Raw genomic sequence first — 24,007 nt, forward strand, 5'->3', positions numbered from 1 at the left:
TCTCTTTCGATTATAATTCCAAGGGAACTCTGAAAATGTCCTCACATTCGGAATACATTCTCAACCAAGTTGGATGTGTATTAAAGCACTTCATTTCGAGAAATGCTGAAAATTGTGTAAAAAAATACTTCCTCAACAACAATCTAAGATTACCCCATTAAAAATAAGAATAATGCTAAATTAAGATGTTTAAATATTATCCCAATTTTGAAAGAACAAACGACTATTCCTAGTGGGTGCAGACAACCCTTAAATTCAGAAATTAGCAAATGTGACCTTACAGATTATCCAACATCAAAATATCAAGTGTCTATTCCCCTTAATCATCAGAAGGGAGGAATAGGATATTGGGTTTCATCGGCATGAGAATTGCAACATATCATCGAAGAGAATGGAGCTCGCTTAATTCCCCAACCCCCCCCCCCCCCTTTGATTAAATTAGCATCGAAGCACTCTTTCTGTTGTTCCCAAGTTCAAGTTCAAGTAGTCTCCAACCGTCGGTACTTATGGAACAATTTAATATGTTTCACGCTTGTGTTGTCTTTGATGATCCTCGCTTCGTCCTTTTCCCATTAGATCAGACAGTATTAGTTCATGGAAATTTTTTTTTTCTTCTCTTGGAGATTACTTCGAAATGGTGGGGGCAGCTTGTATTAGTTCACTAGTATAATAACGGGGTATAACACAGGAACATGACTTACCAAACGATGAGTAACAGACTTCGAATCCACTCTTTGAGCAATCAAGTCGCTGCCGCATGCTTTGGAGGCCCCACCGTATTCCACGGATAAGACAGATCTGCAGAAGGCTTGCTACCGATTTCAATAGAGAGAATGCGCAGACCGCCTGGAGACCGCTGGAGAGGAGGGTACGACAACTGCCATAGTGGGAGAATATAAAAATTAAACCACGGAGGTCCAAATAGAAAATGGCAGAGGAAGGCACAGTAGAAGCAAGCTACTAAAGCGAGAAGGATTACAAGTCAAATCCTGTCTATTAGAACCCTTTCCCTTCGTTCTACCAGAAAAAATAGAACAGTCACAACCGCCGCCAGGGGAAGGCGAAGTTCTTTGAAAATGAGGATATATATATTCTCTGGAAATGAGGATATAAGCGTTGCTGTACAATGAGGTGTTGTATTATTCGGAGAAATTTGTAGCAAGGAAGCCGAACCTTCGGCGTGATGGCGCAGCAGATTCTTCGGCTAGCAGCAATGCGCGAAAAAAACGTAGAACTAACATATCTGTGCATTGTCCACGATACAAGGTCTATTTTTTTGGTTTCTGTAGAATTTTGAATCAAGAGTGGTTGTGGAAAAAATTTTGGAGCCGGGACCAAAGATTTTGGTCTTCAAGATAAAATTCAAACGTCCCCAGAAACTGTAGAGCGTTATTTTCATTTGAAGAGCGAAGTACGAATATGGTCTTTGGCTCAAACCAGTCAGATTTTCATTGGGCTTCTCTCCAAAGGCTAAGCTAAGCCGAAAACGAAATAATGTTTTGCGTAAAAAAGCCAGACCCTTTGTAAATGAGGACCAAAGCACTGCTGAACCACCATATCTGCTGATTTTTATAGTACTCGATTTGAAGGGGGCTGAGTTCTTGCCTTGAGTATAAGAAAAATCTGGTCCGACCAGTGATTCAACATGCTTTGGCATTTTCCAAGACTATACGGATACCAGTAAATATTGGGCAGATCAACCCGAAGCATGTCAAACGCTTTTCCTTTCTATTGGTATATCTGTATCCTGTGATACGTAATCGAATCTGGGAATCGGAGGCGTCGAGTACATTGGGCCACTACTCTCTGAAGGCTCCGCGAGTACGCCTTTCGTTCACCCCACCCACGAACACGCATATACATATGCGTGAGCACAATTTTGTTGACTATTAATCTGGGGTAGCTGACATCAGAAATGAAGCACAACATTCAAATTGCCATTTTGACTTATATGGAATTTTCGAACAGCCTTCAGTAACTTAATGTAATTTGGACGATATCCAGACGACCGTACTGAGTGGTCAGAGACGACCAAAAGTGGCGAACCATCAGAAAAATCTAATAATTTTGCTCCACCTGCAAATACTGAAGTTCTACCGAAGTGTTCCGCCGATACGCTTATTTGTCTCTACGTTAGCCAAACTCGGGAATGGGGTGGGGGAACACTTTAGATCTTCATGTGTCCCCTGTCCTTATGTTAGCCAAGCTCGATAATGAGGTGGGAGAATACTTCAGAACTTGATGTATCACCTGTCCTTAACCGGTTCATAGACCCGCACCGGAACCTGAAAAATCAAAAAATATGGGACTTCATGCGAAGCGAACAAAAGGGCAACAAGCGAACTAAACCTGCAAATAAAAAACAAAGAAAAAAATAAAAGCTCTACTGCGCGCGTGGATACCCGAGTGCCGCGATCGGGAGGGAAGATCGCATTCTTAATTGATGCTTCTCCTACCTAAGATGTTCAACCAGAAGTGGTCTGTGGTGCTCCCCTTCTGCATGAGGCATCTACAGGCCATAAAAATAGAGGATGCACCTTTTATTAATCAGAGATTGGCAGGAGTTAGGGAGAGGGAAAGGATGAGGGTGTCCTCAAATCAAAAGTTTTGTATCTATTCATTTCATTATCATTTATGCATAAAAAATGATATTAAAATAAAGAATAAAAATAAAGGGATAAAATAAAATAAATAATAAAAATAAAAGTTTAAAAAAACGTAAATAATCAAAAAGAAAAACTAAAGAAATAAAATGAAATTTTTTAAATAAAGGAAAGAAATAGGTAAGATTGAGTTTAAAAATATAATGAAAATTCTTAAAAATATGTATTCAAAACCCCTATGTATTCCCTTTACAGCCATGAAAGGAGTAGTTATTACGGATGTATCTTATTTTTAAACAAAAAAAAAAAACTACTCAGTTGCACCTAGGCAACGGAAAAATGTTAAACCCCAAGTAGCGCTAGAGATTTACAGGTAAATACAATAGGGGGTGTACTGATGTCTGCGATTATGAAGCGCCAAGAACACTTTCGTCGAAGTCCTAATCTCAAGTTCACTTTCCTGTAGCCATACGTGTGGATCGATGAAGAATTTGTCGCCGCGGGTTTGAATGATTTTGGTATTAAATTGTTACGCCGGAATAGGGAAAGAACCGAGACTTCAGCGCCTGTATTCACCGGGTAGTTGCGCCGGTTCAAAGGGTCGTAGATTATGAGCCGACGTGGTGCTGCGGGTGGCAGTCGCCAGAAATCCCGACAAGTCTGATATATTTGGTGAGAAATTGCAGGGTTGGCACACTTTGTAGTCTTTCCAAGGTGGTAATCGATGGTACCAGCATGCCCCGGTACTTGCCGAAGGTCTCGACGAACTACCAGCCGATCACCTATTTCAGAAGGCGGATCTAAACCTTCATCTAGTCCTACTTGCCGAGCGCAAAGCACCGGCGACCTCTGAAAATTAAGAGACGGTGGCTATTAATGCTGCCACCATCTGCTGTACCTGAACCATCTGACCTAAGTTGTCGCGGGACACCTCACAAACCATGGATCGCACGTAGACCTCATGGATTTGGTCCGCGGTGACGACTAGCGTATCTAGAGATCCCCAAATTCGCACCCGTCATGATGGCTTGTGTGCTCTCCGGAAGCCTCTGCAACCACAGAGACTGTAGGTGTAGGTGCTGACTTTGTCACCACCCAACTGCTTCATCTTACGCGACATTTGGCTTGACGCACGGTCATCCAGCGTTAACTCTGTCAGTAAGGGGTTAAATTTAGCCGTCTCATTTACTGACAGGCGAGTTGCTCTTTCAGTCCTTGTAAGAGCAGTCCTTGAGGACGTCGGAGACAAGTCCAACTACTTCCTCGTCCAGCTCCACCAACTTGTAATTAAAACGGACGGCATCCGTTGTGACACCAGCTAAAGTGAATTGGGCCTCGAGTTGGAGAAACCATGCTGCGGGGTTCGTATGCCAAACCGACGGCACCCGTATGGACGCGATAGTTACCGTAGGACTTGCCTCTATTACAGATGATATCGTTTAGCGGAAGTGCACAACCTAAAAGAAAGAACACGCAAGTGGAACGAGCGGGATTCGGGACAGAAAGAAACGAAAGAACGGAAAACGGTCCTGCACTGTCTCTTGCGGCGTTTTTTTTTTTTGTATTATTACCTTTTTTAAACGACAATAAATTTAAATTCCATTTGAGTAACAACAAAGACAATATTGAACTTAATGATAATACAAAAAATCATTAGAAGTTCTTGCAGATCGGCTTTCTGGATGAATCCTCTTCCACACTGACCTCATACCAATTATTTGAGATCAAAATGAACCTTCTTTACATTTGCTTTTAAACTTCAATCGAATTTCAAGGTGAATTCACACTTCAAATTTCGAGTCTATCTTCACAAAAGGTCCAATTCCCGCCGACCATGCGCATAGATTATCGGAAGACATGGAAGTCTACGAAGAGTTTTGACCCAGAGAATAGCAAACCAAATAAAGTATCAACATTGACTGCATCGAGCTCCGTCAAGGACTTTCCGCATGATGAGCTTCGTCTCCACTTCCGCGATTTCGGACTCCCACGCGGACTTTTAAAACATTCGCATGACCGATTTATCCTTGCCTTTAATGGGCAGCTCCTCAGATTTCACACTATAGTTACTTAATGCAAACTTGGTGTCAATCCAATCACCACGTCCTTGCAGGGACCGAAATTATCATTTATCTTCTCACTACAGGAGTGTCGCTTATTTCTTTACAAATCCCGGCAACAGCTCTTAAGCTTCATGAATCCAGCTGTTCACTGTTTTGCCTTCTTAAGTCGATTCAGGTACCACTGATATTCCTTTGATTGACTCCGACGTTGAAGTTAAAATTCAAATTTGGCGGTAGCAATAGCAAAAACTGCCTCAAATTTTCATAAGCCGTATGCCTCGAGTCGCCTCATTACAAAAACGAATCCCCATTCCCCTCAGTCAGAAACCAACGTTGGGATTACATAGAATAATATGCAGCATGAGAAAGCCTATGTGAAAGCGAAGGGTAATCGATAATTTTGCAATATTAGGAAATTGTCAAGTTAAAATCTGAAATATTATATTTATATGGTAATGGTCCAATGTGGTTGTAAACATAAAAACATAAAATTGATCATTTCAAGAATTAAATTTTTAATATAAGTGAACGTCACGGAGGTATAATTAAGAGAGGTAAAGTACACAAAGTGTGTAAATATGAAAAAAATATCATTTTTTATGTTTAGTGATAGTTTTCAAGAAAAGACAAAAAACTTCAATTTATACAGGGTGCGGCAGCGTAACTTCCTTTTTTAAAATGCGCGCCATTCAGTTAGTTGATGTCGTAGCGGAGTGCTAGTGGTCTCGTTCAAGAGAGGATACTGTAAAGTTTTGTCCCGATACGGTTCAGTCGCCATCATGCATTGGAATAGTGAGGAGCGTGCCTTTGTCGCTGAGGTTTACTTTTCAAGCGGATGTTCGGTTATTGCAACACAGCGTGCATTTCGGAATCGCTTTAATTTAGCCCCGTTGGCTCCCGTCCCAGACCGCAAATCAATTGTTACATGGGTCACTACATTCAGACAAACTGCAAAGGCGACAAAATGAAGAACTGGAGTCCCTCGGCCCGTTAGATCACCTGAGAACATTGAGGTTACAGTGACAGTGAATTCGGGCCGGTATGTAAACATGCTACAGAATTTTTTTTTCCCACGGCTAGAAAATTTGAATTTGGGGGACACTTGGTTCCAACAAGACGGTGCAACAGCACACACTTCAAGAGCATCGATGGCTGTTTTGAGGGAACACTTTCCAGAGCGCCTTATCTCAATTAGAGGCGATTTGGAATGGCCGGCACGCTCTCCCGATCTGTCCCCTTGTGATTTTTTTCGATGGGGTTTTTTGAAATCCCGTGTTTATGTGAACCGTCCAAGAACCCTACAAGATTTGAAGACCAACATCCAAGAAGAAATTGCCAACATAACACCTGCTATGCTAACAAGAGTCATGACAACCGCCAGAAATCGGTTTACGCAATGTATGGAGAATGGGGGACGTCAGCTAACAGATTTGATCTTAAAAACAATGTAAATGAAAACTTTAGACATGTACCTACATTATAAAAAATAAATAAATATTTTCCGATGCATACAATAGTTTTTATTGAGTTTTGAAAAAAGGAAGTTATGCTGCACCCTGTAGTTTCTAAGGCTGAGGCTGTATACTTTTGATTTGATGGTTTAAATCTTCAATCTGACTCTCCTTGCTATTTTTAAAGATCTAAAGCCATCATGCTAATATCCATAGTTCAGTGGGATAACCGAGGTTTTGGTGGAATCTTATCCTAGGCCTCCATTCCCTCCATTCGATGCAATATAAAGTGCGTCAATAATGACAAGGAAAGGTGGGATCGGTGGTAATACTCTCGTCGAGAGCCACTTCTTAGTTCGAATCCGCTAGTATTTAACTTTGATGCCGTGTGCCAGCGTTTGCCTTATCATACTATCCTTTTTGATCATTGATAAAAATATGATCAAAATTAAATATGGTTCGGTTCCTAAGTTACGTTTGCCCCTCTTTGTCACTGAGGTCATATGAGTTAGCAAAGCTCTTTTAGTCACTTTTCCGTTTAACTCAATAAAGGACGTCATTCTAAAACCCAAAGGGATGTCCATGTTAATCAATTTAACCAATAGTAAAGCAATTAACCCATCCATTGAGTCCAGCACAAAGCACCCTAAACCGATTACCTCTGTTCATTCAAAGAAGCGTTTTTCCATAAAATTCACCAGAAAACTTGACTGACATATTAAAGTCCAATCAAAAAAGTTGATACAAAGCTAAAGTTTGAAAATTTCACGCAACAATTTTCCGACTATTAGTACAACAAAATAACTAGCGCCATCCAAAGTTTACCTAACCCTGTCAGGAAAAGGCTGAAACTTTCCAATAATGTCCTCACATGAGTGGAACCAAAAGTGCCTACAATCGTGTCCCCATAAAATTGAGTTTATAAGCAACAATTACGCTGGCTCACTTCTAAAACTTGTAATTGGGTTTTTGAGGAAATTTTCATGCTTTGCTTTCAATAAAATTTTAATGAGACTTTAATTACACGTTGCGGTTGTATTAGTAATGACAGTGGCTGCTGATGATGACCATTTTTATCGAGGTGACTTTTTTCCCTGGTGATTAGCTATTCATGGGTCTAGTGTTGAATTTAATACTCAAATTGGCTTTGGTTGGGAAATGCTTTTTGCTAATTGAGGAGGGAGATTGGTATACGTGAGAAATTCGGGATTGCAATGGAAAAGTACCGCATTTCGTAAATTTTGGTGCCATTTACGGGTGGATGTAAATCATTCTGTCTTAATGTATCTGAAAGCTTTGAAGTTACCAGGAAGCAGTTCGAGACTTCTTTTCTGTATCCAATCAAATTACATAAGTGGGCATATGAGCTGTAAATAAAATGTGATACTGTATTCACCGCCAGCTAAGAATACGATCTTACAAAGGAAAAAATCACACTAAGGGAGATACCATTTATATTCACGCCAGACATGCCGATTTTAAGCAACTCTGATGCATTATAGGACAAACGGTTTCGTCCAGGGCAGAGGCAACTCGTCAGACGCTGCCTCACCTCTGCCCTGGGAGCAGCGTGACCGTGAGTGGCATCAGATGGAAAACGCTCCTTTATATATTTGGAAAAACACGCCAAGGATGCAACTCATCGAGTTGCCTCTGCCCTGGACGAAACCGTTTGTCCTACAATTGTTTAATACTTGGGTGCCATGCCCCAAACGAGGTATCCGCGGACTAAAGACACGTGGGAGTAAGTTACTCTCCATTTGGTCCGGTCCAACAACAAGTGGTTGTGGACTTAGGATCCCTCACTTATCCTAAACAATTACTTTGATGCATTTCTATCATGTCCTACAGAATTAGGTTTAGGATCAAATTTAGAATTTTCCAGACCAATTCAGAATTTCAGAACTTTTCAAATTACTTTCAGACTTTTTCAAGTCAATTCCAGAATTGATAGATAAGGGTGGAGCTGGGACTCTTTGAAGAAAATCCGGAAGAGAGTGAAACTCTGAAATTGACTTGGAAAAGTCTGAAGTTAGTTTGTAAATTTTTGAAATTAGCTTGAAAAATTCTGAATTGGTTCGGAAAATTCTTAATCGTAATTGCAACAGCTATAGCATTAACCTTTGGCTCCGATGTTAATCCACTTGATAACTTCCTGCCAAAAGTTGAATTTCAAACTCCCCTAGGTTATGGAGAGAGAGGGACAGCTCCGTCTTCTCCAACCCCAATGAAAACTTCTGGTGGTGACCAACCTTAAAGAGTTATTCTTCCTGAAAGTAAGTGCTTTTTGATATTACAACGGCAATAATTGGATTTTCAACCAGATTCCCAGGGGGGTGGAGGGGTACTTCCCCTCTCTGATCTCGTAGAAAAAGAGCGACGATCGTCCCGCCTTAAAAGTCATAGGGGTATCTCGGCGGCATAATAGTAGGGTTTAATTTTCGATGGGTAAAGCATGGAAGAAGAAGTGAGGGATCTGGCCTCTTCAACTCTGCTAAAAAATCGCATCGCCCGCCCCTCCCAAAAAAGCGTTTATAAGGGTGTTTTTTCGTTTTCATCACGGTAATGTATGATTTTCCAATCTCACCCCCACATACGCAGGGTGGGGAGAAGGTGCACGAGAGGAGGATGAGGAAGAAGAAGAAATTCAAACTTGCCTCCACTTGTAACCGCAGGAATAGGGAAACCGTGAAGGTATACAGGGCTCAGGCCTCTTCTTCAATTAACTTTCCAAATCGCGGGGATAATCTCCCTATCTGGCGTCGTAAATTTTTAAAAGATATCTTAACCTTTCATGAGGCGAACATCACTGTTTTTAAGAGAATTGGAGAGATAAGACCCCTCGCTTCTTCAGTCATCCACTCTCCACTCAATTCGGGGATGGCATTAGAAATTAAACCCTCACATTGCAATATCAAAACAACCCTATTTTAAGCCGGGATATTTTTTTTTAAGTGGATGACTGCCACGAAAAAAGAGAGGCCATCTGCTTCCTACTATATAGCCCTTCGGGTTGATGACTCAATTCAATGATGATTTCCACATAAAGCACTATAAAACGCCATAGTGATTTCAAAGGGGGTGACGACCTTGGGATTTCATCGCGATTGAAGAAGGGGGAGCCTCTCTTTCTTCCGCACGCTCCCTGCTTCGTGTAGACCACCAGCTCCGTGGTGCCTATTGACTCATTTTTAATATCGCGTCTTTGCATCTACCCTCGAAAGATACTGTAACTGAACATGAAGCCAGACGACTTAACCTGACAATTAGGCTTCTCGAAGTCTAATAGAATTTTAATGCTTGGTTGTCCTTAGTAGTTTTCTTGAGACCCTTGTTATGAGTACTCATTTTTATATTTATTCTCTTTTTATTACGAAAAGTAAGATCAGTTTTACACAATTTGTTTTTTTTTCAATACAAAGCCATGGTTGCGGCGGAACGTTTTACATAAGGGGTTATGGCAACAATACGTAAATATGCATTCACCATGCTTATGGTCACCTTTTGGTCTGTTTGAGCAACCATCAAAGCTCGATAAGTACGACTTTAAATAGAACAGTATTTCAATCAGCCAGCGGTAGTACCAGCTCTGCAAATGGTTGAATACTTTTACTGTTCACGATCACGATTGGCTCCCCTGTCAGAGAATGGTGAAGTTTTTTAGTGTGATAGATAAGGCAGAGAGGGTATATCACGTTGTATCTCATTGCTGATCAGCTTATGATATCTGTACCACCTAATCCCATCCTCATAAATTGTAGATGAGCATCCTATGTGGCAAATTAAAATTTCATAGGATTGGCTATCAAGGCAGCGATTGATTGAGGGTCCGAAAACTCATCTCCTTAAGGAAATTTCTGCCAATGAAAGGAAAAATGGTTCACTGGTGAAAGCAGAAGGTTCTGGAAAAATAGAGAGTTTGCGGCAGACTATAAATCTTGCATCACAAACTTCAAAACCATAAATGTGGATCGGTACCCATGACGGCGCAGAAAAAGCTGGAAAACGCCTGCATCAGCTCTATGTTCGCTGGTAATTCTTTCTAAATGAAAAATTGTAGCCGAAGAACGATAAAGGTGAGCCTCATGTGCCTAAAAACGGGACAAGGTTGGGAATTGGATAGGGCGGACAAGCCTACACAGATAAATAATGCTACGGAGCCACGAAAGGAAACGAACTAACGATTTGCTCATTTCATCATGGAACATGCGCTCCCTATACAGAACAGGAGTTTCCAAGCAGCTAGCAAATACCCTGTCCCAATATAGGGAATTAGACACCATTACAAGAGGTGTGCTGAACAGGGATCGGTTTCTTGGAGGAGAGCCATTACACCATATATTATAGTGACCATCCGATGTGCTCGGAGTAAGTTTCCTATCAATGAAAGAGGCCCTTATCGGGTTTGCAAACATACGTAAAAGGCTATGTAACCTTCGTTTTCGAGGCAAATTTCGAAATATAAGCCCCATCACCGTTTACAACCCTACAGAGGATTCTGCAACGCCGGAGAATGCTACCTTCTACGAGGTGATAGAATGAACTTTCGGAGCCTGTCATAGGTTTGATATTAATATACTTTTTTTTTAACAGCCAACTAGGAGCGGAGCCCATATTCAGGCGATACGTCGGCTCCCATGGCTTACACAAAACTACTAACGACAACGGACTGCGGATTACCCAACTAGCCGTGTCGAACGAAATGGTTGTTGGAAGCTCCTGATTTACGCGGAAACATATATTGCCTCTATAGATGGGACCACTTTCAACCAAATTGACCACGTGTTACTCGATGTACCTTTATGAAAATTATTCATGCGAGATCTTCGATTGTACATTAATCAAAGCAAGACGAAGTACATGGTGACAACTGCAGCACTAAGAAACAAAGAAGCAACATCAAATCGCACTCTCTCTACTCTTAGCCACGTTCGCGAGAGGATTCCTCCACGGAATTGTTGGTCCCCTACATGTGGACGGGCGATTGCATACCCTTCATAACGACGACATTTATGAGCGATACCGCAATCGTCTGGTTGTGCATAAAATCCGGCTAAATAGGTCCCGGTGGGTGGGTCACAAAATCCGTATTGTTGAGGATGGTCCAGCCTGGAAAGTCCACAAGGGCTATATCTATGGTAGAATAAGAAGACGTAGCAGACCCTTCCACAGGTGGAGCGATGACGTAGACCAGGGCATCGATAGCTTTTAAGGATATCAAATTGATGGAACGCCGCGCAAAACCGGGATGTTTGGAGTTCCTTACAAAGGCAGGCCTAGACGGGATTCCGATTGTTGTACCATTGATGATGATGATAAGAAAATGGGAATGACAAGCAGGGTCTCCTCAGCTGAAATTATTGGCGATCTAAAACTAAAATTTGAAGCTAATTTCGGCTCAAAACAATGCCGTCATAGGGGAAATCCTTATTGACGAAGAAGACTACTATAGAAGTCAATTCAAATAGCCTTCGCAGACGACGTAAATTTAATGAAAAAATCGATGTCTGATGCAAAGGAGCTATTTCTCATGCTAGTTATCAAGTTAATTAGAGGAACAAAATACTTTGTCGTTTCTTTCGCTGGGAAAACATATCTCGGCATGCAGACTCCCAGCACTGATGATGGAAAAATGTTGTTCCCGAAATATAGGCATTTGATGAACCATTAGCTAACGAGCCTCAATTGTACTGATCTACCTACTTATTCGAGAGTTGAGAGTCCCCTTCCACTTTCCTCTCACAAAACTTACACATTTAGGGACATCTTCTCAAATAAAGGCCTGAGGATGTTGAGGAAAGGGTGGAACCTGATGAGTCGCGCCTCATTGAAAAACTGACGCAGAGGAATTAATGATTGCGGCTGTGATACGTCGTGGATCATTCACCCTTTGATCGCGGAATTCGAGTCCGGAGGTTCACGGCTCCGCGCGTGCGATCGTGCCATTTTTCTTTTGTTTTGTAAGTTTAGTTCACGTTCTGTTTTGACCCGTTAGGCCGTTCCGAATTCCCTTGTTTGTTTCGTGATTTTCAGAACTAGTGCGGACCCACGCTTTTGTATAATGACACATGAGGAATCGAAGCACTCGAAGGATCCCCCACATTCCCAAGCCTGGCTAAAACAGAGACGTGCAAGAACGTGTCAACCGAGTGGTTTGATGGGGCTTCAGTATTTGCGGGAAGATCTTCATGGTCCACTTAGATAGTTTATTTTAGGTCATCTTGACCACTCAGGATGATCATTTGGCCATATAAATCTCTTATGTTCTTTGCAGGATCTGTCAATAGCCTCAACTCAGGAAAGTACAACGGGTAAGTTAGTGCAAACAGATAACCGGTACTCGATCCCCAAACTAAGCGACAATCAGCTAAACGCTGGGAAACGCTCAATAGTCAAACCAAACCAAAAGTGTTAGGGTACAGTAGATGTTGACACAGTAGGTCGATTCCTGGTCTGCAACCTAGAGGAGGCCGTTGCATGATCGAAATCATTCGGAGCGTATGTTGTTTGAGTTTACTTACTTTACTACACTGTGTCTTCTATGGTACGGTCAGGTAATTAGCCCCGATAAAAATTGAGATTGGCCTGAAGTTTGATGCTCCACCCGGGCCGAGAAAAGTGGAGAACCAATTCCTAAAAAGGAAGAAGCCGAAGTTGGGAAGACGAGTACCTCGAAATTAAAGTGCTGAAGCTCGTATCTTCTTGCCAACTTTCTTTGGATAGGATACGAATTTGCTGAAATCCTTCCTTCCTTTCAAGGAAAGAAGGTAGAAATGAGTGTTTAAGAGTTATTTCTCGCAATACTTACGCATGTGACTATATATTATTGTTATTGAGGACTTACCTGAAAAAGATGGAATAAGAGCATATTAGATAAGATATAATTGAAATATTCTGAAACAAACGCTAAAAAGCTAAAAAGCAAAGGATACTCCCTACTGTATCTACTCAAGTGATTATAAAATAAAATCTAATCTAAAACCTGCCCCAAAATGGGACCAACTGAGAACAAATGCAAACAAAACTACTTAACTAAAAACACTACAAAATCACTCCCATCATTCTTCGGATGATTGAACTCCCCGGGTTTCACCCTCATGACAGAAACCCTGTAGAAACATATTCTGTATAATACTCGTATATGCAAATTGAAGTTATGTAGTTTTCAGTGACAGAAGAGATGGATGTTGATGTACGAGCATTGTGTGCTTGTCTGAAGGGAGATGTTGAATGCGGAACCTGAACATTTTCAGGGAAGCTACCACGTTTACATTTGATAGATTACATCTATTTCAAATGATTTTTGTCACGGGGGATTGTAGCGTGGGGAAGAATATTGTTTAAAAATATGAATTCGGTGCTGTTGAATGACATGATGCAATGGAGAATTGCAGTGACATGCATTTGCTATTTAACATCCATGTTGATAGGTTATTGATGTTTCCTGCCGCGAATTTCTGCAGGAGGAAATTGCTTGTAGGGGAGAAAATTTGTGTGTATTTTGATGTATCTAATAGAAAACACGGTTTTAAAGGTATCAATTTTTTCGTTATTGAATGAAATTTGATAATTTCCATACGCTGTTTGTCTGTCAGTCTGTCCGTCACACGCATTTTTCTCGGAGACGGTTATAGCGATTGACACTAAATTTGGCAGAAACGTGGGAACTGTGAACGCTCACGCATATAGTGAGTTACATCCTATTATGATGAATTTAGGGGGGGGGGGGGGGGGGTCCCCATACATACAAAAGGAGGGTGTAACTTTTCTTTTATCAAATATAGTCATGTGGGGTATCAAATGAAGTGTCTCGATTATTACTTTTCGGAGCTTAGTTTTTACATTTGTTGGAAAGGTGGGGAGTGCGGGGGATTGAAAGTAATAATTTCTTTAAGGGGGTCATTCTCGGAAACCACCCAACCGAAAAATCTGAAAAAAAATCAGGAGGTTGCCAGTATATGTTGCCTGGGCTCCGAAATTCCTTCCAAGTATATTACTATAATTTTTAGTAATTGACTTCAAAACGGCTCCCTCCCTAAAACCACGAAATTACTAACAAAGTTATAATACGTCAAAGTTGTTGCTTCTTTGAAAATTCAAGACTATGAATGTCAATATCACCCGAAAGTGGATACTCTCAAATAATTTATGCATATATTTACGTGCTATGTAGTAAGAAATACACAGAACCTTTCGTACCTGAAGCGTCCAGCTTCCGGTTTCCCGACTTGTTTTTGTGTGGCTGCGGAGATTGCTTCGTCGGTGGACGCCAATTCGTTTGGGGCCACAGCCGTTTTCGCTCTGGTGTTCCCCCGCCATGTCCTTTTGTTCTTTCCACTCACCTCCTTCCCACCCTGATTCTGCTACGTTATGTCACGCGAGGAGAATTCCGAAAAATTCCCTCGCTAGCAGCAGTCGCTGTCAGGGTGCTTCCCTTTTGGCGGCGCAATCTGATGGCGTGGTTTCGGCGCTTAGAGGAGCAGCTAATAAGACGCTTTCAGTGAGTGGGGAGGCAAAACTCAATCACTTACTTAATGTCCTGTCGCCGGGTGACCGTATCCCCCGCCAGTTGCTTCGTGAAATGACGCAATTGGGTGGGGATAGGGTTGGTTCCGAGGTTCTGAAATCACTTTGGCTGCAGCGTCTTTCGGAAAGCTCCAGCGCCATCTTCACCTGCGTGAACTCGGAATCACTGGAAGTGTTGTCCGCCACGTCCGACAAAATACACAATGTGTACACGCGCCCCGTGGTCGCGGAAGTTTCCCGAGATATAATTCGGGAAGTCGAGGACCTCAAGTCAATGCGACGGTTGGTACTTTGCGTTCGGGAGGTAGATCTCGATCGCAATCACGGTCGAGGTCTGCTTCCCGAAAGGAGGCGTTCGAGCAGTCGCTCGCCGGGATCTTCATCAGCCTCGACGGTTTACTGATACCATCGGAAATACGGGGCTCAGACGACTAAATGCACCACCGGATGCACCTTTGGCACAACAAAAAAATAGGTTCGCTGAGTGCCCCGATATCACGAAATCAACACTATCGGCTCTCCAATCTTCACAAAGGTGCGCCCACTTTCACCCCAGAAGTCTACTGTTGCGAAGAAAATATTCGAAAACTTGATGAAACAGAGTATCTGTAGACCATCCAATAGTTGTTGGTCCTTTTCACTTCATTTAGTCCCTAAACGAAATGGGGAATGGCGGTCATGTGGAGTTTATAGGCGTCGTGCCTAGAAAATTCCAGATCGATATTCCATTCCACTCATCCATAATTTTAAGCACTCGCTAACGAACTGCGGTGGTTTGTCGACCATGGATCTAGCCAAGGCGTATCACCAAATCTCTGTCGCTGTCACAGGCATTCCGAAGACGACAATCTCCACACTTTTCGGACTCTTCGAGTTCACTTGGATGACTTTCGGCTTGCGATTTTCCAGAGGTTCATCCACTATGTCTTACGAAGGTTGAACTTTTGTTTCGTCTACATGGATGATGTTTTGGTCGCTTCCTCTTCATAATCTGCACACTTAGAACATCTCGAGTGCATTTTTCAACGTCTCCTTGTGACCGGACTTGGATAATGCTGAAAAATGCAGATTCCTCCACAGGCAGGTGAAATTTCTCGGCCACTTAGTAACTCCTGACGGTATCCAACCCGCCCCCACAAAATTGAGGCGATGAAGAGTTTTCCACCAACCACGATCAGGGATTTGCGAAGGTTCTTGGGTATGCTAAATTTCTGTCGTCGTTTCTTGCCCAGGGCCGCTCATCAACGAACGATCCTGAACGCCTACTTGTTTGAGCTAAAAACTAAAGACTCTTGCGAGGTTGCGTGGTCTGGTGAGGCCATCCATGCGTTTGAGACAATCAAACAATAGCTTGTTAATGCAACACTGCAGGCATTTCCTAAGCTAGATGTAACCCTAGCTGTGTTTGTCGATGCCTCTGATGCAGTGGTAGGCGCCGCTCTTCACCAATGGGTGAATCAAATCTGACAACCGTTGAGCTTCTTTTCGAAGCAGCTCAACCTAGATCAACGCAATTACAGCGCCTACGATCGTGAACTATTCGTCGCGTACCTTGCAATTAAATACTTCCGTTTCAACCATGAGAGTAGGCCGTTCACTATGTTCACGGACCACAAAACCCTTTACGTTCGCGCTTAGACAAAATCTCCCCTTGCCAATTTCGGCAGTTGAGTTTTATTAGCCAGTTCTCTCAAATCTCGGACGTCACAGTCCCCGCCGCGGTCGATTATACGGAAATCGCCCAGGCACAAGAAGAGGACGCAGAGCTTCAGAGCCTGAAGGAAAATTCCGAATACAAATTCAAGGAGTTTCCTATTTTCGGTTCAAACTCTTATTTACTCTGCGAGACGTCAGATAAGGGACCCAGGCCATCAATTCCGCCAGATTTTCGCAGGGAAGTATTCCACACGACTCACAACCTTGCGGAAATAGGCTTTAGGACGACGAACCGGTTAGTCACTGATAAATATTTCTGGCCGTAAACTTTTGGGCCAAACACGTGCCAGAAGTGCAAGGTCAACAAGGAACAACCAAGCGTTTCTGCACCACCCATCTCGACATCATCGGCTCTTTGCGAGACTCTTACGGATTCAAGTATTGCCTCAGAATCATTGACAGTTTTACACGGTGGCCTAAAGCAATTACGGCGCAATTATGTGACGAATCGCTCTGTCGAGAATGGATTCCACGATTTAGTGTTCCAGCCATTATCATCACGGACCTGAGAATGCAATTCGAATCTGCTCTTTGGGAAGAAATAGGAAAGCTCCTTGGCTTCAAATCCCATAGGGCTACTGCATACCATCCGCAGTCCAATGGTATACTGGAACATTGGAACCGGACTCTGGAGGCCACTATAATGGTTCATGACGCTCCTTCGTGGTCGCGGTCCTTGTCTTTCGTCCTCCTCGGCTTCTGCACAGCCCAGCGAGAGGAGTTCGCAGCCGTTACTTTTGGTCACGCTGCTCCCAAGGTAGATGTGAAGCAGCGTCTGATGGGTTGCCTCGGCCCTGGACGAAACCGTCAGTCAACTTTTTCTTTTTTTGGAAAACTTGGGTGTTTAACCCAAAAAAGAAGACTTGTACTACAAAGGAGGAAGTAAGTTGTTTCCCAAGTGGTCCGGTCTGTTATCAAATGGGTGCGGACAGGCGTTCTCAACAACAAAATAAATTATTAAAGCTCCTGTCTTTTTATTTCAGGGGGAAAACGGTTCCTCCAAACTACTATCACCAAGGAGTATTACCAAGTGCCTCTTAATCACGTCTATCTAAATATCTGTGAATGGTAATAGATTTTAGAGGAGAAAAAGACATTATCCAGAATGCCTAAGAAAACATGCAGTGATACTTCCTGTGTCAGAATCGTTGGAATAAGTGCCTTTTTTGGATCTTTGGATGGAATTAATGTTGCATATGTTTAAATGTTAATTTTGTGGATAAAAATCAAATATGCAAATATGTGGACAATGTAGACTCGGATCACTATCTCGTTGGCATAGCGCTTTGTGCTCAAATTACGACACCACCTACAATCCCATTCACAACACAGCCCTCCGCAACACCTATAAGGGCGAAATGGATACCGCAATAACTGCAGCCAACAGAGTTCCTGGAGGTGAAGCATCAGCAAACGATCTTCACAACCACCTGGAGAACGTTATCATTGATACGCCCACGAAATATACTTGGCCTCAGCCCCAAAAAAAGTCTGAACGGCTGGTTTGACGATGAATGTAAGCTAGCAACGGAACGGAAGAATGCCGCATACCGAGTAAAGTTGCATTCTCAAAGAACGCGGGCACGCGTAGAGACTTATCACAAACTCCGTCGAGTGGAGAAGTGACTTCACAGACGGAAAAAGGAAGCCTGGGAGAACCAACAAGTCTATGAACTAGAAAAGTACAGGGAGCAACCGCACCAGGCGCGGGAGTTTTACCAACAAGTCAGCAGGATGAAGCCTTATACACCTCGATGCTCATCCTGCCGAGACAAAGAGGGAAATGTGATTTCCGACAGAATGGCCATATTAGAGCGATGGGTTGAGTACTTTGATGAGCTACTGAACAATCAGAACATCGGCAAGTTGGAGGTCCCGCCAAATGAAGACGACGGACAAATACTGCCACCACCAAGTTTAGGAGAAACGGTCCGTGCAATTCATCGGCTAAAAAATCATAAGTCGCCAAAAGCCGATGGAATTACAGCCGAATTGGTTAAATATGGAGGCGACCAATTACATCCAGTGGTTCATCAACTTGTGCTCAAGATATGGGACAACGAGCCAATACCTGGCGATTGGCAGAGAGGCATTATCTGTCAAAGAAACTATCATGCAGTGCAGCAAATATAGAGGTGTCACGTTGCTGAATGCCATCCATAAGATATTCTCCGCTATCTTACTAGGCCGGATGGCCTCTTACTCCCACAACATCATTGGCCCATGCGAAAGAGCCTTCACTCCAGGCAAATCAGCAACAGATCAGATTTTCTCTCTGCGGCAAGCGATGGAAAAACTGTTGGAATATGGATATCAGTTGCCCCATCTATTCATCGACTTTAAAACCGCCTATGATAGCATAGCCAGGGTAAAACTGTGCATGGCCATGAGAGAATTCGGTATCCCGAAGAAATTGATACGATTAACTAGGCTGACCATGACCAATGTGCGAGGCCACATAAAAGCAGCAGGATCACTCTCAAGACCATTCGACATCAACAGCGGTTTTTGATAAGGGGATGCCCTATCATGCGTCCTCTTTAACCTGGCCCTGGGGAAAGTGATCCGTGATGCTGATGTAAATGCGAGGGGTACGATCCTCTTAAAGTCCATCCAACTAATGATCTATGCTGACGATATCGACATCATAGGAAGAATGACCCGAGACGTACAAATTGCCTTCATCCAGATCGAGCAGCGCGAGATTTTGGGCTGCACATCAATGAAGGCAAGACAAAATATATGATGGGAAAGTCAGCACTCAAAACCAACCAACCAACAACATCAAACCGGGGAGGTCCTTAGCAAAAAAAAATTTCGGACTCTTGGTCGCGTTCGAGAGGATGGACGAATCCGTAGCCTACATAACGACGAAATCTATGAGTGATACCATGACCGTCTAGTTGTGGATAAAATCCAGCTCAACAGGTTCCGGTGGGCGGGTCACTTAATCCGTATGGATGAGGATGATCCAGCCCGGAAAGTCTATAAGGGCAATATCTATATTAGAAAAAGAAGACGAGGCAGATCTTGCCTGAGATGGAGCGATGGCGTAGGTCAGGACGCCAGACAGCTTTCAGAGATATCGAATTGGTGGAGCTCGACGCAAAACCGGGATGTCTGGAGCTCCTTATTAAGGCAGGCCTAGACCGGATACCGGTTATTGCGCCGTTGATGATGATGATGCGTGGAGGGGGTTATGGCGCTTGCTGATTGTCTCCAGTATTGGCGGAGTTCACGAAAACTACAATCACCATGAACTTTTTCAGTTCAAGTTATCTATTTTCCCCGGCAAATTTCATTATAGATTTATATATGTAAGAGCACACTCGTAAGATACACTTTAAATATTAACGATGGCCGGCACTAGCCTGTTGATTTATGATTTATTCGCCCCGCGTTTTATGTACATATAATCCAGGCACGCTAGAAAAAACTATCACTTGACACGTACCACTCGAAAAGCCAACATATTTTCCCAGCTTGCGTGATGCCACTCTAATTATTAGTTTCATTTTTAAACAATGAGCGCACATTCGATGCAAAAAGATAATATTCTCAGTTGAAACTTCAAAGTAAATTGTTTTCATTACACTGAAGAGTGTAGTGGGAACGCTCACTGGTTTTATAGAACGCCAGTTCGCATTTCCTTAGAATTACGCTCGCTGTTCGTCTGGGAAAATGGAAAAAATAGTTTTCCTACTCATCGCTGGTGAAATGGAACTCGAGTAAATCATAATGGATTTGCATTAAGAATGTCCGTCGAAGAAAAGAGGCTTACGTGCTATTAGAAAACAAGTAGGCTTGGCAATGAACGCTGGGTCCCATTTTTACAAGGCACTCATTGTGATAATGTCCACTCAACGATGGCGAGCAATTTGTGGTGGTCATTCATTTGACTTAACACTTTCATTACAGAAAGGCCTGATTTATGGGCTCAGATTAGCAAGTGTACTTGCAGGGACTAGAGTGGCTTGCACGGGGCCCGTCTCAAATTATGCAGATTGATTCAGTCATCGTGGAGTCAGGCCACTCTGGATACGGTAGAACCACACATTCCAGGGGAGCAAGCTTCATAAATTATGGATTTAAGTATACCATTGAGTAGTCAGTTGCAGTCGATGGTATTTGAATATTTCAATGACTCTTGTAAACAAATCCGTCAACAATCATTGGATAATTGTATTCGGGGCACAGTTGAAAAGTGGATCCTACTTCATCATAATAACAGATGTAAACATGGATTACACTATTCGAGAATAAGATCAAACGAGAATACACATCGAATGTGTTAAAAGCCTTCTGAGGGGGTGTAAGCACGCCATTGATGTCTTAAATAGGTTTGTTTACGTTTGTGAACAATTGCGCGACTTGGACGCAAAATAGAAGTACATAAACAATTTAATTGTGAAGAACTACAATCGGACAAAACGAACCACTGAACCAAACCAGCATTACGGCATTATTCCTACATGAAGTATGAGGTTAATATGTAGTAAATTTAAGTATCTTTCAGATACAATGGTCTTTAAACAGGCACACATTTAAATCAGAATCGGACCGCCAAATGAAATAAGGAATTTTTGGCAAAGTTGATTGGGCACGCGTCTAAATTTAGACACGCGAAAGTGGTTTAGAAAGATGATTTCAAATCGAAAATAGATATGACAGACTTTATTTGTTTTGGTTGTTCTGCCAGCAATCTTATGTGATAAAAATATGATGACATTTGGATGGAGATGTTGAAGTCAATTCGCATAAACTGACCTACGCATTGTTATTATTGGTCATCGATGTTAAAAGATTATTCTAATTTATGGTATTGAGAATTTATGCACTTTGTATTCCAGAGTTTTATTTGACATTCTATAGGGGTTAACTGGCTGAACCAATATTTTAGGAGAATGGGTTCGGATTATTCTTTAGGCCATAAGAAAATATTTTCATATCTGTTTGAATGCTATTGAGCCAGACGTTACCAGAGGCGAAATTGATTCTATTTTATCCATTTGAGTATCTTAGACATTTTAAGGAAGATACAAAGATTTAACGATTATTATAGATAACACGTACACATGTAGCTATGAGCGCAGATGGTTTTGTTGAATAAATCCAAGTCATTTTGATTTATACGCCAAATAGCCTCTAACAATAAATTTATATTTATTTATACTGGCGAATGAATCATATACCAAATATTTGTCCGGATAAAATGATACGTAGAGCATGAGAGGCTAGGTCATATCTTATGAAAGCTTCTCATCTCCAAAGGTAGCTGCCCGATGCATTACTGACGGAAAGCCCTGGTATCTCGTGACGCAAAATAACTAGAAAATCGATGTGTATTGCTCTGGAGGTTCTGATGTGACCAAAAGCACGTATCTCGCAACTGAAAACGATAGTATCTAGGCGAACGAGAGGAGCACTTCACAGTCAAATTTTTAAATCAAAAATTGTATTGATGGCTCCGCTATTCGGGAGAAACCATTTTTCCAGCAAGTCCCACGAGGTCGGTCCACCACTTTGTCAGCTACTACACAATAGTCCAACAAAATTGTAAATCCCCTTTTTTACCCACAGCCGACCGCATCGGGAGTTGCCCTCATCAAGGTTGAGTACATGAGCAAAAATACTATAGACAGCGCGGGACGTAACGAAAAGTAGTTCAGCGTAAAGGTTAACATTAATACAATAAGATGAAGGCGAATCCAAGGAGGTCTCTCGAGTAGGTGTCGCTAAAAATAATCTAAAGCTCTGCTGATATTCAGAAGGTTGTCACAATCCAGAATGTCCCTGAATATTCGTAGTAGTATAGCAATCTTAGATAATATCAAAAGCAATAAGCAACAGAAGGAAATATTAGTGTTCACCCATTTTACGACAAAACAAGTCAGGAAACCGGCAGCTGGAAAGTTTCGTGTATTCCTTTTATAAAGGCATTTGAATGTGCATTTGCTCCATTAGTACGTAGCACGTAATATATGCATATATTATGTGAAAATATCAACTTTCAAGGGATATTGTCATTTAAAGTCTTGAATTTGCAAAGAAGCGACAAATTTGACCTATTATAACTTTGTTAGGAATAATGTGATTTCTACCGAACTTGGAAGAATCGTGCTTTATATTATTATTTGTATACTAAGATAAACTTAAGGGGGGCGGGTTTGCATCCAATTATTAAAAATTATAGTAATGTACTATTCTTAACTTTATTTGAACAGATGTCGATACCTTGCGAATTTTGGAGCCTAGGCACCATATATTTACAGCACCTAGATTTTTTTCAGATTTTTCGGTTGGATAGTTTCTGAGAAGGGGTCCGTTAAAGAAATTATTATTTTCAACTCTCCGCACTCTCCACCTTTCTAACAAATGCCAAAACAAAGGCCAGTCTCAGAAAGTACTAATCAAGACCTTTCATTTGATACCCCACATGACTATATTTAATCGAAAAAAATTACACCCTCCTTTTGCATGTATGGGGAGCCCCCTTCGAATTCGGCGTAGAATTATATAACTCACTTTATGTGTGAATGTTCACAGTTTCCATCTTTCTACCAAGTTTGATGCCAATCGCTCCAACAGTCTCCGAGAAAAATGCGTATGACAGACAGACAGTCAGTGCCTCGGTGGAGGACAACTTGACCTTCTTGGCATATGCTACAAGTGATTTAGATCTCGAGAACGAGGTGTTGAAGTGAAGTACGACCTTACCGAGAACACCAGTAACAAGAAGAAGTAAAGATGAACTGATGACAAATCGTTGGACGACAAAAACCGCGATAACACCAACCGTATATGCTCAAGATCCGCCACAACAAGAGCTACTCTAGGACCAAGAAAAGGATCCATTCGAAACAAACTCGCCAACTATGAGATCTCTCCTAATGTCAAAGACAGTAAAGGATAAGGTCAATGAATGCCAGGAGTAAAGGAGCGTATAAAAGGAGTAACCCTGTTGGGGCTCATAGAGAGCAGAGTCCCGATCAGGAGAAAATACCCTTCATCCAGCTTGGGGCAAAAATAGTTGAGCTGTCCGAGTTTATCAAGGACAAGCACAACGTGCACTAAGCCATAAAAGATATGGTGAGGGCTATTAGAGTCCTTTATAATAGATCACAGATGGAGGAAAATAATACTAAGGATTTGCCGGACCCTGCTATACCTACAGTGTCACAAGGGACCCAAGTGACACCGTATGAAATAAACGAGTACGTGAAAAAGAGGGGGATCCTCTAAATAATCAGAAGGCGCCTAAGAGAAAAAAGGCGGACAACCAGTTCTGAAAACCAGCACTAATAATTCAGGAAGAGGAAAGCATACATTAAATGTAAAAAGTTGGTCAGCGTTGCAAAGACCAAGACGAACGAAAACGATGGATGGACTAAAGTTACCAGCAAAAAAGCGAAAGGAAAAGCAAAAGTGGGAACTCACCCAGATGCGAGTGAAAGTCCCCAGTAAAGGCAATCTGTCCTACGCGGAAATACTGAGAGAACGCAAAACTGATCCCGACCTAAAAGATCTGAGCGGAAATGTGAACAAAATCCGAAGAACCCAGAAAGGAGATCTCTTGTTCGAGCTGAAAAGATCTAGTGTATGCAAAAACGATGACTTACCCACTTTAGTCAAAATCTCACTCGGGAAG

General features: G+C 42.1%; 1 protein-coding gene across 11 annotated transcripts in view; it reads right to left on the reverse strand.

Moving 5' to 3' along the window:
- Positions 1-24,007, reverse strand: part of LOC119647762 — a 724,584-nt gene that overhangs the window by 125,763 nt on the left and 574,814 nt on the right. Inside the window, exon 1 of one of the 11 annotated variants that reach the window (XM_038048889.1) lies at positions 19,814-19,948. The exons of the other annotated variants lie outside the window; for them this stretch is intronic. Coding sequence (XP_037904817.1) covers positions 19,814-19,895 — 82 coding nt within the window. The 5' untranslated portion in view covers positions 19,896-19,948. Of the gene's footprint in view, positions 1-19,813; positions 19,949-24,007 lie in introns of those variants that run through there. 11 annotated transcript variants of the gene reach the window in all.

Source organism: Hermetia illucens, chromosome 2, assembly GCF_905115235.1.
Source record: "Hermetia illucens chromosome 2, iHerIll2.2.curated.20191125, whole genome shotgun sequence".
NCBI lineage: Eukaryota > Metazoa > Arthropoda > Insecta > Diptera > Stratiomyidae > Hermetia > Hermetia illucens.